Raw genomic sequence first — 14,239 nt, 5'->3', positions numbered from 1 at the left:
GCCCCATAAGTGGCCAATAGATGATGCACCATGTCCTGCTTGTTGGTCCCTGGCCGATGGCTGGTTGGCCACTGTGTGAACAGAGTGCTGGATTTGGTGGACCCTTGGTCTGATCCAGCATGGTACTTCTTATGTTCTTATGTTCTTTGTCCCTCTGAAACACACTTGAGACTGCAATCCTATTCATACCTCCTGAGAATAAGTCTCAGTGAACTCGGTGGACTATCTCCAAAGGAAGCCTCACAGATCGAACCTGGAAGTTAAAACCAGAACTTGAATAACTGAGGCTAGACTATCTAGCATGCAGAAACAGAGGGCGTGGCTACATTAGTTTTTATCCCAGGGATTGTCCATGGATCATCCCTGTGCATCCACATGACGTACAGGGGATCCCAGGAGCAGGTAGGGACAATCCCACCATTTCCCCAGCATATCTGGGAACACTTCTAGCCTGGTTTTTCCCATGATCTTAGGACGATCCTGAAGACCATGGTTGGTGTGGAAGGAAGGAGCCGGAACAGGGGGAGTCCAGGGACATTGGGGGGGGGGGCTGGGTTGTTTGTTTGTTACCTACTTTTTCACTGGAGCACAAGTGCACTCCAGCTCCTGCCTTTTTTTAAAAAAATGGTGGGCGCGACATCCTGCTTCCTCCCTGGATGTCACATGTCACATGTAAACCCAGGTGGAGGATCTCGTGATCAGCATATCGTGAGATCCTCTCTGCTCCCTCCCTAGGTGTAGACATGCCCTCAATGTTTAACAAGAGATCCTGGGAGTATGCTTCCTAGGTACGTCTTGTAGTATGACAGTAATGCGCAGGAACTAGTGACTGGACAAAATAGCTAGCTGGCTGCAGCTTTTGCATAAAGAAGAGACCCAAGTGATCATTTGATCATGGTCCACATTGTGACACTGTGGAGCTTAGACAGGACTAAGCTCCATGTCTTAGAGAAATGCACAAGCATCAGAAAAGAAGCAAATTCAATAATGGATAATTAAATCATACACACACATCTTAATTTCAACACAAAGGCATTCTAGAAACTTTAAGAAAAGTGGGAAACAAGCTATAGAACGCTCAAGAAAAGCCTAGAAAGGAGCTCAAGTAAAATTCATTTGATTACAATACATCCATGCTAATGCTTTCTAAACCAGTAATCAGGATCAAAACTGTTTAAATGGAAAATAAATAGATTTGTCTCTTTAAGTGTGCCATTCCTCATTCCTGGAGGAATAATGGTGCATATATATATATATATATATATATATATATATATGATTTCAATTATTTCACATTATCACTCCTTTTGCTGTCTTTTCAAGAGAGGAAAAAGGCTACTTTGTGATTTCAGATCAATGTTACTACAAGTTGAAGGGCAAAGCAGTCATGCTAAAACTAGCTGCAATGTGACTTATACACGGTGTTGCCACCACTACATGATTCTCCAGTCTTTCTTATATCCTGGATTAAATTAGATATTTTTGCACCCAAAGCAAAGTAAAAATTGCTTTATTTAATGCTGCTAAAAAGGTTCAGATTCAATTGACATCCCCAAGCGTAAAGCAAATACACACACATTATTGATTGGTGCAGTCCTCTGTGCAAGAGAATTTGTCACATCAATAGCAACTGAAAAATACTCAGGAGCTGTAATATGGTTTAAATGAGCAGTTACTGCATCGATATAAATAGCATTTTCAGTGTCAGGTGGTGGGAACCCTTTTGCAAGCTGATATTTGTTTTGAGATAAAGAATGACAACCATTTTACCAGGAAGTGTCGTCCCCCTCCCCCAAGCAACAGCCTGAAGAGAGCCTGGCAGCAATCCACCCTGATTTGGAGCCTCCATTGTTGGGCGCAATGAAAGTTCCAGAAATTGCATATCTCTTACCTAGGGTGACCATATGAAAAGGAGGACAGGACTCCTGTCTCTTTAACAGTTGCACAGAAAAGGGAATTTCAGCAGGTGTCATTTCTATGCATGCAGCACCTGGTGAAATTCCCTGTTCATCACAACAGTTAAAGCTGCAGGAGCCCTGCCCTCTTTTGTATCTGGCTACTCTAACATAGCTCCCACAGTTTTAACTATTGTGATGAAGAAGGAATTTCACCAGGTGCTGAATGCATACAAATGACACCAGCTGAAATTCTTTAAAGAGACAGGAGCCCAGTCCTCCTTTCCATATGGTCACCCTACAGTCAGGCACCTGCAACATCCCTTATTGTAAGAGGGCTGAATGCTGCTGCAGAACAACAATTGCATTGCCAAACAAATGGTCAGAGCCATGTGGAATTGCCCCCTCCTGCCACAAAAATGTTGATCAAAGATATCAGAGATGTTACTGCTATGACAGTACATTGTGGAAGTGCTTGTGGGACCAGTCTAGACACCTATAAGCATCATAATGTGCAGCCTGCCAGACAAACAGACTTATAGTAGTCTTTATGGCAGATGGATGGCCTAAAAGGAGTGAGACGTTTTTATTCGGTATACAATAGATTCAGTACCTGATTGCCTAGAGAGGCATTTCACTACTATAGGAAACAGGATGCTAGAGTAAGTAATCCTAGAAGTAACACTCATTTCCGGAATGGGACAGTTCAGTGGGGCTCGCTTCTGCAAGCTTTGCTGACCTGTCCCATTATGGAAATGAGACTACACACACACATGCACACACATACACTCAGTTCTTTTTACTGATCATTTCAGATGGCTGCAGCATCCACTGGCTTTCTGTTGTGCTAGCAGAGGGTCCTGCTCATGAAGGGGCAGCGTTGGGAACTGCCCATTATTTCTATAGACAAAATATTCTACAATTCTTAGTTTACAACCACAAGTCTTTGATGTGGGAGACAGAAAACCATTTAGTAGATTTCATGGCTAAGTGGGGTTCTGATCCCCTAATGCTCTATACAGCACATATTATATAGCACATCTGAATATAATGCTGTAGCCATAAGATGACATTGTCCCCTACCACAGTTTTGCTTTTTACTGAGGTAATTGTAATGTTGACTTTGTCATTCAGATTCTGCAAGAGGAAAACAAAGAGCACACACACGCAGCAGCAAGTTTTGAAGAAATTGAAGAGAAATTTCACAGTATCCAGATATCTTTAGGATAACTGCTTATTTTATGATGACTAATAGGCAATTACTATGGTAATTCTGCAATACAACATGTGTGAGGCATTAGAATGAGAAATTATAGGTAACTATTCCAGACCCATTTCTATGGTAACAAAAAGGAATTGTCATTAAATGGTAGTTATGCTGTGGTTGTACCTTGTAATTATAGGGTTTTTTATACCCCAAAACATAAATAAACCAATACATTTATTCATAGGTTTATGATTGTTTACTTATATACCCTTTAAGGTGCTGAATAAATAATAATGATACTATATAGCACATACAATGACAAATGCCTAATTAGGACAAATGGGCCCCATCGAGAGGTCTGTGTTGTCATCCTGAGATGGATATCACCTTTTCCAAGTCAGAGTAACTTATAAATTACACAGACATGAAATTAAACTAAAACTTCAGGTTTACAGGGAAAGAGGAAGTGAGCTTATTACAAAACTACCGAGTCTGCCTAAACCTTGCCATAATGTGTATTCCTAGTTTGCAGTTGGATTAGATTGTGTCTGCAGGACTGTACTAGAAACAGTTAGCATGGGGAATAAGCCCCAGTGAACTCAATGGGACTAACTTCTGTGCAGATATATATAAGATTGCATTGTACTGTAAGTGCCTGAAACATGGAGCTTCCGGGCCCTGGGAAATGCTTTTGTGGGGAATGTGGAGCGTGGGAAATAACGAGGCGGACACAAGTTTGGGATTTAAACAGGGCCACACTTATTAATAGATCTGCAGAAAGGGGAAACCTAAGTGGGCATCTTCTTTAATCTGGCTTAATGCCGTGGTTTTATCAGGCGAGACATTCACAGCCTGAGAGTGGCGCCTCAACGTTTGTCATCTCCCAGGCTTCCCTTTTGGGGTAGGGAGGCCTTCTGTATCAACCACCCCTTGGGGCTCTAAATCGGTAAGGAAGGTTGGCCTCAGTGGTAACCCTTATAACTGCCAGCTGGGTCGCGGGGCTCACAGCTGGGGAGCCTCAGGAATTACTGATCACCGCAACAGTGCCTCTGAATGCTCACTGACCCTAACCTGCTCAAAATGCCCGCACATACCAACTAATAGTATGCTAAAGGTTAGCATGCTAATGTTAGCATGCCTGAGATTACAAATGGTTAGGTTATAACAAAAGCTCACAAAATATAGTTTACAGGGACAAAACAGCCAAATCAAAATGAATACTGCCTTTGGTTGTTAGAGGGAGGGAATAACAGCTAAAAGGAAGGTATGTACATGTCACCATTACCATTTGGGACTTATCAAGGTTTTCTATGGTAAAAAACATAAAGCTGTCATTCAAATACTGACTGAAAGGGAAGCAGATGGCTGATATGTAGACAGTCTTGCCTTGATGGAGAAGATGGGTTTGAGTCTTCTTTAACCACTGCATTGGTAAACAAATTAATAACCATCTCTCAAACTGAAAACATGCTCATGCATATTTTGGTCATCGTAGGGAAACACGAGACAAGGATTTTTGGTCCAGCTAAGATATAGGCTGATGTCATACAGGCTCAGTGCTTACTAAGTCCTTAAACCTGTGGGCTCAACAATAGAGTGACCATATGGAAAGGAGGAAAGGGCTCCTGTATCTTTAACAGTTGTATAGAAAAGGGAATTTCAGCAAGTGCCATTTGTACGCATGCAGCACCTGGTGAAATTCCCTCTTTATCACAATAGTTAAAGCTGCAGATACAAATGAGGGCAAGGCTCCTCTTTTCAGTGTCTGAGAGAGGCATAGAAAAGGGAAGTAATAAAAAACAGAGAACTTGGAGCATGAAAAATGTGTGTATTTGAAAAATACACCGAAATATGCTTTTTTATTGATACGAAAAATGTGTACGTTTGAAAAATGTGCACAACCTGATGCATACATTTGGGAAAATGTACATGAAAATGTGTACACATTTTCTGGCAGAAATAAATAAATAAATTACAGCTTACAATGAGATCCAGGTCCAATTTGGACAACATAGGCAAACTGAAGCTTTGCTGATTTGCACATCCCTACAACAGAATGAAGCTAATGGGTGGCAGGTGCGGGGTTCATGTGGGGAGAGAGGAGAAGGGAGTGTACAAGCCTATAGCATATTATTTCCATCTCCTGGACATGGTCTTCATGTGTTTTATATTAACAGCTCACACATTTCCCTACCTTATTTCATTTGAAAGTAGAAATAAAAGCAAATGCTCTTTCCAGAATCAGACGCACTGAGCTTTGCCAATAAGAAAAGTAAAAGCAATCCAACTCCATACAACAGAGTTGGAAATAGAATAAGAGAAGAGCTCCGGAGCGCTCCCCTGCTCTAGCAGGTGGGTGTAACTGGATATGCTCACGCTGGCTCCCCATCTTTTGCCCCCATGTAATTGGGCACATTGAGAACTTCCTAAGAATAGGTCTAGCAAATGACTGCCTGGAGCATTCCCCTAGCAGGGCATTTTCTCATCAGCATTCACTATCTCTACCAGAGTGCAAAGGAGGAGAGAGAGCGCACTCTCCCAGGAGTAGGTGAAGAAGAGATAAAAGAGGGAGAGTGACTCAGAAAGAAAGGAAAGGCTCTCAGCTCCGCAGAAGGGTTTCTCTCACCTCTCCTCAGGATTGTGCTACTTCCACATATAAACAACAAGATTGTGATTCCTTGTTATCTCTCCCTAGCAGGTCTTAGAATAATCTTCAGCTCACTGCCAGCTGGGAAAAGGAAAAAGTGTGTGTGTGTGTGTGTGTGTGTGTGTGTGTGTGTGTGTGTGTGTTTTCACTGACTGATGATTTCAGGTTGGACAGTATCCACTTGGGACACTATTATTCTCCCTTTGTGAAATGGCCTTTAGAAGGGGGGAACTCCGAGTAACCATACCTTTAGTTTGTGCTCTAGGGTTTTAAAATATATATATTTACCTGGTTATTTCTCATTACATGGCTGGCATTGTTTTTGTTTTCACTGCCCTGGGAAAAGTGAGTTTTTCCTGCCTGGGAAAAATGAACTCGGCCAAGCTTAATACATTAATGGTCTGGATCCAAAATTTCACAAGTGGAAAGCTACTCATCAATGAGCATCCCCCATCATCTGCCGCCCCCCTCCAGTCTCCCTGCACTCCCTGAAAAAACTTTCTGGAAGGTCCAGTGGAATGGAAATCGCTGGTGTAAGTGAATTCCCCTTCTCCCTGCAGCCCCCCTTCCTAATCTGCTCTGGAGAGTTGAGGGGCACCCTCTGGAATAGATGTAGGGCAGAGGAGGCTGAAGGGAAAGAAGAGAGGATGGAGAAGTCTGCTAGCATTACACTGGGTCTCAGGGAATGAATATTAAAGGGAAATTATATTGCTTTTTTAAAAAAAAGACATTTCAGAATGTATATTGAGGCACACGCTTCTGCAGGGCAGCCAGCAGCTGAAATGAGTTTGGGTAAAGAACATTGGGTAGCTTTAGAAAAGCAAGTTTGTGGGAGCAAAAGATTGAGAAACACCATTGTTAGGGGAACAAGGATTTTGGTCAATATCTCAAATATAAACATACTGTGACTGAAAGCTGGGGGAGACAGAGGGGTAGGCAAGCAATATTTTAGGACCCTCCACTACTCCAGCCTTCCCCAACCTGCTGACCTCCAAATGTGTTGGACTACAATTCCCATCATGGTCACCATGGCTGGGAATTACAGCAGTTGTAGTCCTAGATATCTGAAGGGTACCAAATCAGGCAAGGCTGCAGTACCCCTTGGAGTCTCCTCTTTTGAAAAGAGTTGAAATTAAAGCCAAACAGAAAGGCAGACATGCCCTGCATTTGCCAAACAGAGAGATGGTTTGGATTTGGGAGGCATGGAACTGATCTGCTGGATTATACCGCTGGCACTTATGCTGGCTTCAGCATCCCCCTAATGCTTACATGCCTGTACATTTGTGAATAAATAGTTTGTTGCAGAGAATCCATACATCTCAAATCTTCAGTAAAGGGTGATAAAGAGTGGAGAAGCAACTGGGAAGGAAGCGCTTAATCCTTTCCCTTTCCCCAATTTCCCAGCTGCAAATTGTCTCCTACTTCAAATGCTCTTCCCTGTTGCTGGATTTTAATTGTGTGTTAGCCTCACTGGAAGTGGGTTAACCTATTCTAAAGTGGTTATTGGGCTGCTTATCAATTGCCAAATAAGAGGGAAAGCATCGCCAAAAAAGAGGAGAAAAAAGGATGCCAATTCACATAAAATTTGTATATGCTAATTTAGGGTGACCATATGAAAAGAAAGACAGGGCTCCTGTATGTTTAACAGTTGTATTGAAAAGGAAATTTCAGCAGGTATCATTTGTATATATGAGGAACCTGGTGAAATTTCCTCTTTATCACAACAGTTAAAGCTGCAGGTGCCATGCCCTCTTTTAAATCTGGTCACTCTAGTATAGCTCCTTCAGCTTTAACTGTTATGAAGAGGAAATTTCACCAGGTTCCCCATATATACAAATGACACCTGCTGAAATTCCCTTTTCTATACAACTGTTAAAGATACAGGAGCCCTGTCCTCCTTTTCATATGGTCACCCTAGCTAATTTATATGTATAGATGCAGATGTAGAAATAATGATTATAATTTAAATAGGAACACAGCACATCTGACCATGGTTTGGAAGACTGCGACCAGGTGACCTGTGAGTCTGCCTGCTGTCCAGGTACTAAGTGCTGATGGGCAACTTCAAGCTCTTCCTTCTGATCATTCTCTTTAAACTGGACTTGGACAGGACAACCCTTCACATAGGGGATGCCTTCAAACGAAAGGACAGTCCTCTGGCAGCCCTCCAAATAAGAGGAATATCCTCATAGAAAGAGGATACATGGCCACCCAATGCGATTTAAGCCTCAGATCACCCTTTTGGAAATCATAAAATGGAAGACTCTTACACAACTCAACTACAGCTGTTAGGAAGCACCACTTGGTTCTCTCTCTCCGATGCCACTACCCCTGTGCGTGCTATGCTAGTACATATTAGTAGACAGACCAGCATAGGTTGAGAGACACGGTAAAGATGTTTCAGATCTGAGATGTGATATCTCTGCATGTTATAATTAACAGGTGTACTTGACTTGCCCGATGTGTGTCACTGTCACAGCAAATAAGTGAAAGCAGTAATGAAAGGGTGTGGAACAGAGAGCAGGAGCTGCTAGCTGCTGATTCACAGACTACAAAGCTTCCAGAGGGAGTGTAGGCATCTTTTGCTGCTGCCTTGTCACTGCATTTCAAGGGTGCTTCAGCAGAGATCTGCTACTACTACTAAAAAAAAATCTTCCCTTCCATGCCATCTTGGGGCCTCTCATCTCAGAAAGGTGAGAATGACAAATTGGAACTAATCTAAGCTGAAGATGGCACCATTACAGCTGCCTTGCCTGCAGGAACAGATTTCACTCGTTCAGCTACATGGTGACAAGTTTAAAGCAAGCTTGGGATAAAGGAAAGTTCAGCCCAGGCCCCAGGATGTTCAGCTTTTAAATCAAGAGTACTGTGTTGTGTTTCCTTGGCCTGTCTATTGTTGCCGTAGGTACTGTAATATATCCAGAAGGTGTTAATGCTAAACTGCTGGGAAATACTGAAAGAGAAAGTCTAAAAACATCCATTTCCTTGCCCCAAAGTTCCAGGCATTAAAAATTGTGGGGAAATATTTCAGAAGTAGAAAACCTATTCAGTTTGATCACAGTTTGGGCCTATTACGATAATTATGTGTGGTGCAGATAATCATTTCTTTCTTTCCTTAACCTGCCCCAGGCCTGATCTGGGCAGGGTTCATGGGTTCCAAACTCAGTGTTAGATAGCTCTGTTTCTAATTAAGCTCTGGCTGTATAGTTTTATTTTCTTTTTACAATGTAACATATTATTATTCTGTATGACGAACAGAATCTGGGGCTGAGAATAATCTGTCTGGTTAGCTCTTCTTCTTCTTCTTCTTCTTCTTCTTCTTCTTCTTCTACTACTACTACTACTACTACTACTACTACTAAATAAAATACCCTGCTTTTGGTCCAAGACCTCCAAATGAACTTCAAATTGTTAATTTGTAATTGTGTTTTTTTCTTTTAAAAAAACCACCTTATTGTTTTTGTTTTCCAAACAACAAGCATTTCCATCATAAATACAGGTATGTCATTTTATTGTCACCCCATTTCAGCAAACAGGACCAGATATGCCTGGGGAGTTCACAAACTGTGAATTTTCCATCAGAAAAAAATATGTGATTTCACTGCCATAAACACCATCCCAACAGCTGGCTCAGTGCCCCCAGCAGTAACAGTTTACAGCTGTGTTATTAAACTCATGTCTTACAGATTATGAAGCTTTCTACCACTGGGAAATCCCTAGAAAATCGCAAGCCTTTTACTCCATTTTCTTGAGCAACAGTTTATTGGCATGAACCCATTCTTGATACTACCAGAATTATTACTCATTATCTTTGTTACCTTGGACTGCACTCTGTGCATCTGGACTGAACAAAACAGACCATTAATAGGAATATAATTAGAAGGAAGCATGATGATTATTCATTTATTTGGTATTAGTAAAGATATCCCAATGTGGTTCCAGGGCCACATAAGGTCGTCACATTAATAGATTCAGGGTCAAGAACACAAGATGGTCAGATCCAGCATTCTGCTTCTATTACATGCAGGAGTTGGCTAAAAAGGTAAAGAATTAATAAGGCCATGTAGCATTATCTTCGGCAGTTTAGTGATATCTAGCTTTAAATAGTGTCCATACCAGCCTAGTGATTAAAATATATATTTATACAGAGCATAACTGTTAAAAAATGGGGGAAAACAACTGCCATATAACAAATAACTGGGTGCAATAGGTGTGGTTTAGGCAGAGTACATCTCTCATGAGAATTAACTTAAATCCCGGAAACACTGGCTTAATTAATTGGTGGTTCATACTGAAACTACATTTTATTACAACATCAGAACTCAGATTTCAAATATGACTGATAAAAAGGTCATTCAGTAAACTTCAACAAATGAAATCTTTGCAGTAAATTATTCAATAGCCATGGAGTATTCACATTATCAAGATTTTAATATCCCTTTCCCAGTAATAGGCAACATTCTGCTTACAATATTCATTCTTAGGTTATTAGTTACATTAGGCATTTTTGTAAATGATGTAGTAAAATGAAAGCAAATGTAATGCTTTTCCATATACCTCATTAGCAGCTCTTTTAATTCAGAATGGCTGAATTTCCAATATCTGATGAAAAGGCTAAAATTATAACGTACCATCAGTTCAGCAACTAAGAAAGGGAATATAATTTTCCTTCTGCAATACCTAGCTTCTCAAGAGCCACTGAGAAAGATGGGACAGATGGGACCAAGAAGGACTGACCAACTCCATTTCAGTACACCATTAATGATTATAACCTTGCACACACAAAAGACTTAAAAGATGGTAGGATGGATGCAGGTAAAGAAAGTTGCAATTGCAAATATTGACTCTACTTATTCTTTTCCCTACCTCCTCTCCTACCATAGCAATAAAACAGCCCTTGGGAGAATGAACTGGTCCTTCTCAGAGGTATTTAAGGATTTCCAATAGATCAGGGGCAGAAATCTGCCCAGTAGGATTATTCTCTGTGAGTCAGGCCTTAGCTAGACCTACCTTTTAATCCAGGACGGAGGAGGGAAGATCTCGCATTGTGTTTAACGCAAGATTCCTCCTCCATTTACACGTGAGGTGCAACAACCTCAGGAAGAGAGGCGTGGCACCTGCCATTTTTTGGAAGGAGTTTAAAGCAGCAGGAGCACAGGAGCGCTCGAGTGCCGAAAGGTAAGTGTTCTTTAAAATTAAATTAATTTCCCTGCTCCCCCCCACCCTACCCCTGATGGGCACAGCACTGATGAGGAGCGCTGCGCCCCATGCATGGCTCCCGGTTCAGCGTGACAAATCGTGCGGAGCCGGGTCAACCCAAGGCAATGGGCCACACATTCCGCGGTCTCAAGCTGAGCCCGAGACCATGGAAAAACCAGGCCCAAAGGAGAGGGCTCTATCTCGGGGCAAAGGAGATGATCCCTCCCTGATCCCAGGATTCCCTGTGCATGATGTGGATGCACAGGGATGATCCCGGGGTTCGCCCTGTGATAAAGCCTCGTCTAGCTAAGTCCTCAGTCTCCCCTTCCCCTATAAAGCATTATACAGGACTCAACACACTTCAAAGCAGATCTTTAATGGTCCTTCACATCAAATGCTTCCTGAAAGCTAATATGTGTGATGGGTCCTAGCCAAGCCCTTTCTCCAAGTTGTTAGTTTTCAACATTTAGGAAGAAGAAAAATGATTCGTCCACCTGTATTCTGAAGTGGTACAGTCCCAAAAGGTATCTAGGGATGGATGGATCAGTATATTTCACTTCTGTTCAGTTTCTCACATTTCCCTAGCATTGATCTGTTCCATCCTTTTTCAGCATTGAACCTATGTTTGGTATTGGAGCATATTTTATGCAGTTCTGGCCCTATTTTATGCATTTTTGGCACTGATAAACACATAACATTTGGAGAAAGGCAATATCCAACTGATTGCTGTGTTATGTTCTTCACAGTGGTTTCAGAATTGTGAATATGTTTGGTAAGCATCTAAATGCAGACCAAACAAAATCCTCAAGCATCCCTCAAGGTATCACATGCTTTTGCTGAGCATTTGAATTGGCTGGAGAGTTGTTGAAATGGAAGTCCATGAAGGTAATATATGAACTGTTTCTAGTGCACTGATTCTCTGGCATTCGGAGGTCTCCTTTCACTATACTAATCAGAACCACATGCTGTACAAGTCCAAGAAAAAGTGGTCATGACATTTATATTTTACTACTATAATCAGTGCAATTAATGTTCCCTTTTGCCATCCATGAATATTTTACTGGCTTAAAGGGAACTTGAGAGGTTATAAGAAGTTTCCCAATGCTTAACTAAGGGTGAATCCATCTATTCATGTTCATTCAGTTATACAACACCAAGTGAAAACTTGCATTTAAAAATAATAATTGTAGGTCAAAAAGCAGGAGTTCTTATCTCCGACTTCAGTCATAGCTTCATTGGCTGTCATGGTAAAATAATAGTAGGCAGGGATACATTATGTTGTTGGCAGTGGTGTAGTGGTAAAACTGTAGGCACTCATCCTGATAGCCCCCATAGCTGTGCCCCTAAGGATATTTTGCATTGTATGCTCATACCTGTAATTGCCAAGATAAACTCCGTCTGGATTAAGCATAGGAGCGATCTTGAAGACCAAATGATCCCGCATTACTTTAGCAATTGGATGTGGGCTCACAAGAAAATCAATGATACCTAGGAGAAACAGGAAAAAAAGGGGTATCAATTTTCCATTATTATAAAACAGAAACCCAAAGTTTGTCTTACAAGATATATTCAATTCTACAATGTAGCCAGTAGTTTACTAGATTTCACAAAACTGAAACATTAGTTTACTTTATTTAATAATAAATTTATTTCTTGCCCACCTCTCCATTTTGATCGAGGCAGGGAACAACAATAAATGATAAAATACATAATACTCAATTAAAACATAATATACATTGTTAAAAACATCCTAAAAACATCTTAAAATTCCACTGGATAGGCCTGCTGAAAGAGATCAGTCTTTATAGCTTTCTTGAATGCTAGTAGACTGTTAAGTTGACAAGTCTCCTCCGACAGGCCATTCCACAGTCTGGGAGCATTTACATACCAATGAAGCAAACATATATTTTTCATTCATCACAATGTTCATACCATGCCACTAATAGGAAACAAGTCATGATGGGTGAGCTGATCTCATAATCCATAATTTGCTCACCAAGATAAATATGCTTGTGTTATTACAAGATTTTGAAGTAATAACTGATTTGAACTTACAGTAATACAGTTTTGCTCCTGCTGCATGCTTTCAAAATGCAGGCAGAATTGCCCCTGGAAATAGCACTACACATTCATGTAACATTGTTTCCATAGCTTACATGGGAAAAAAGATGGCTGTCCAAGGAGGTTTTTACCTTTAAAGAAATCTTGAAAATAAAGAAGAAAACAGTTTTAAAGCCTTGCATTACTATAAGTTTAGTAAGGCTAGATCTACACCATGTGTCAAAATTATTTATTTATTTATTTAAAAAAATGTATCCCGCCCTATATCATTAAGATCTCAGGGCGGCATACAGATCATTAAGAATGTGGAATAAAAAGCAAGAAATAGCACTATGAAAGTGCTACATGGAATATGGGTTGTGGCCCAACAGTTACCAGTGTGCTTCAATACTGCTATAAAGCGGTAGTATAGATCTAGCCTCGGCCACTGCCGCCATCATCACCATGCACGGCTGGCGCAGAAAATATAAACTAATGCAGCTTGAATTAAAAAACCTTAAAAGTTTGTTAGATCTAAACCAGGGCTCATTAATTTCAAGAATTAGGAACATGTCAGATTAGGAAGCAACTAATTTCAGTGTTCAGCAGTATCCCTAGAAGTAAGAAGGAGATCTGTAAATGGGACCAATATACCTGCACTGATCTTTGTTTTGGAGGGATATAGTGATCAGTACTGCTTCAGTTCCCATCATATTCCTATCTATAACAACCTTCTTATTCTACCCTTAGCTACAGGTTTCAATTATATCTAAAGTAGAAAAATAAAATAGACCCTAAAAACATAATTTGTTGAAGCTTAACATTAAAACTCAAAAATTATAGAAACATTAAAATGCTAAAACTAAAACATTGTTCTTTATTAACACTCAAGTTACTGAGCTGAATAGATCAGAGGAATGAGTCAGCTTTATTGTCATTGTGCCCTGCCTCCATGAGTTCTTTGTACTGCTTACTGACATTGGCATAGAAGGAATGAGTTCCTTGAATCATATCAACATAAATACCTTGGCTTGTCTTAGGAGCTACTTAAAGAGCTCCATCAGATCTCTATTTTTATGAACTGAAGATGCACAGCTGTGCATTATCAAAGTAAAGGAAAACAGATCCTCCACAAATGCAAACAGGTGGAATTTCACATTGGTGAAGTATCAGAAGAATGGTTTGAGGGGGGAAATAAAAAGAAAATCCTAAAAATCAAGGCATGAACAGATCTGATTCAAACTTGCCATG

The 14,239-nt window shown here is 40.7% G+C and overlaps 1 protein-coding gene across 1 annotated transcript in view; it reads right to left on the bottom strand.

Moving 5' to 3' along the window:
- Positions 1-14,239, bottom strand: part of AGBL4 (AGBL carboxypeptidase 4) — a 957,560-nt gene that overhangs the window by 184,505 nt on the left and 758,816 nt on the right. Inside the window, exon 8 of the mRNA XM_063136171.1 lies at positions 12,322-12,436. Coding sequence (XP_062992241.1) covers positions 12,322-12,436 — 115 coding nt within the window. The remainder of the gene's footprint in view (positions 1-12,321; positions 12,437-14,239) is intronic.

The sequence above is a fragment of the Elgaria multicarinata genome, chromosome 1, assembly GCF_023053635.1.
Source record: "Elgaria multicarinata webbii isolate HBS135686 ecotype San Diego chromosome 1, rElgMul1.1.pri, whole genome shotgun sequence".
In the NCBI taxonomy this organism is placed as follows: Eukaryota; Metazoa; Chordata; class Lepidosauria; order Squamata; family Anguidae; genus Elgaria; species Elgaria multicarinata.
Note: the sequence above shows the minus strand (reverse complement) of the source record. Positions and strands in the feature narration are given on the sequence as shown.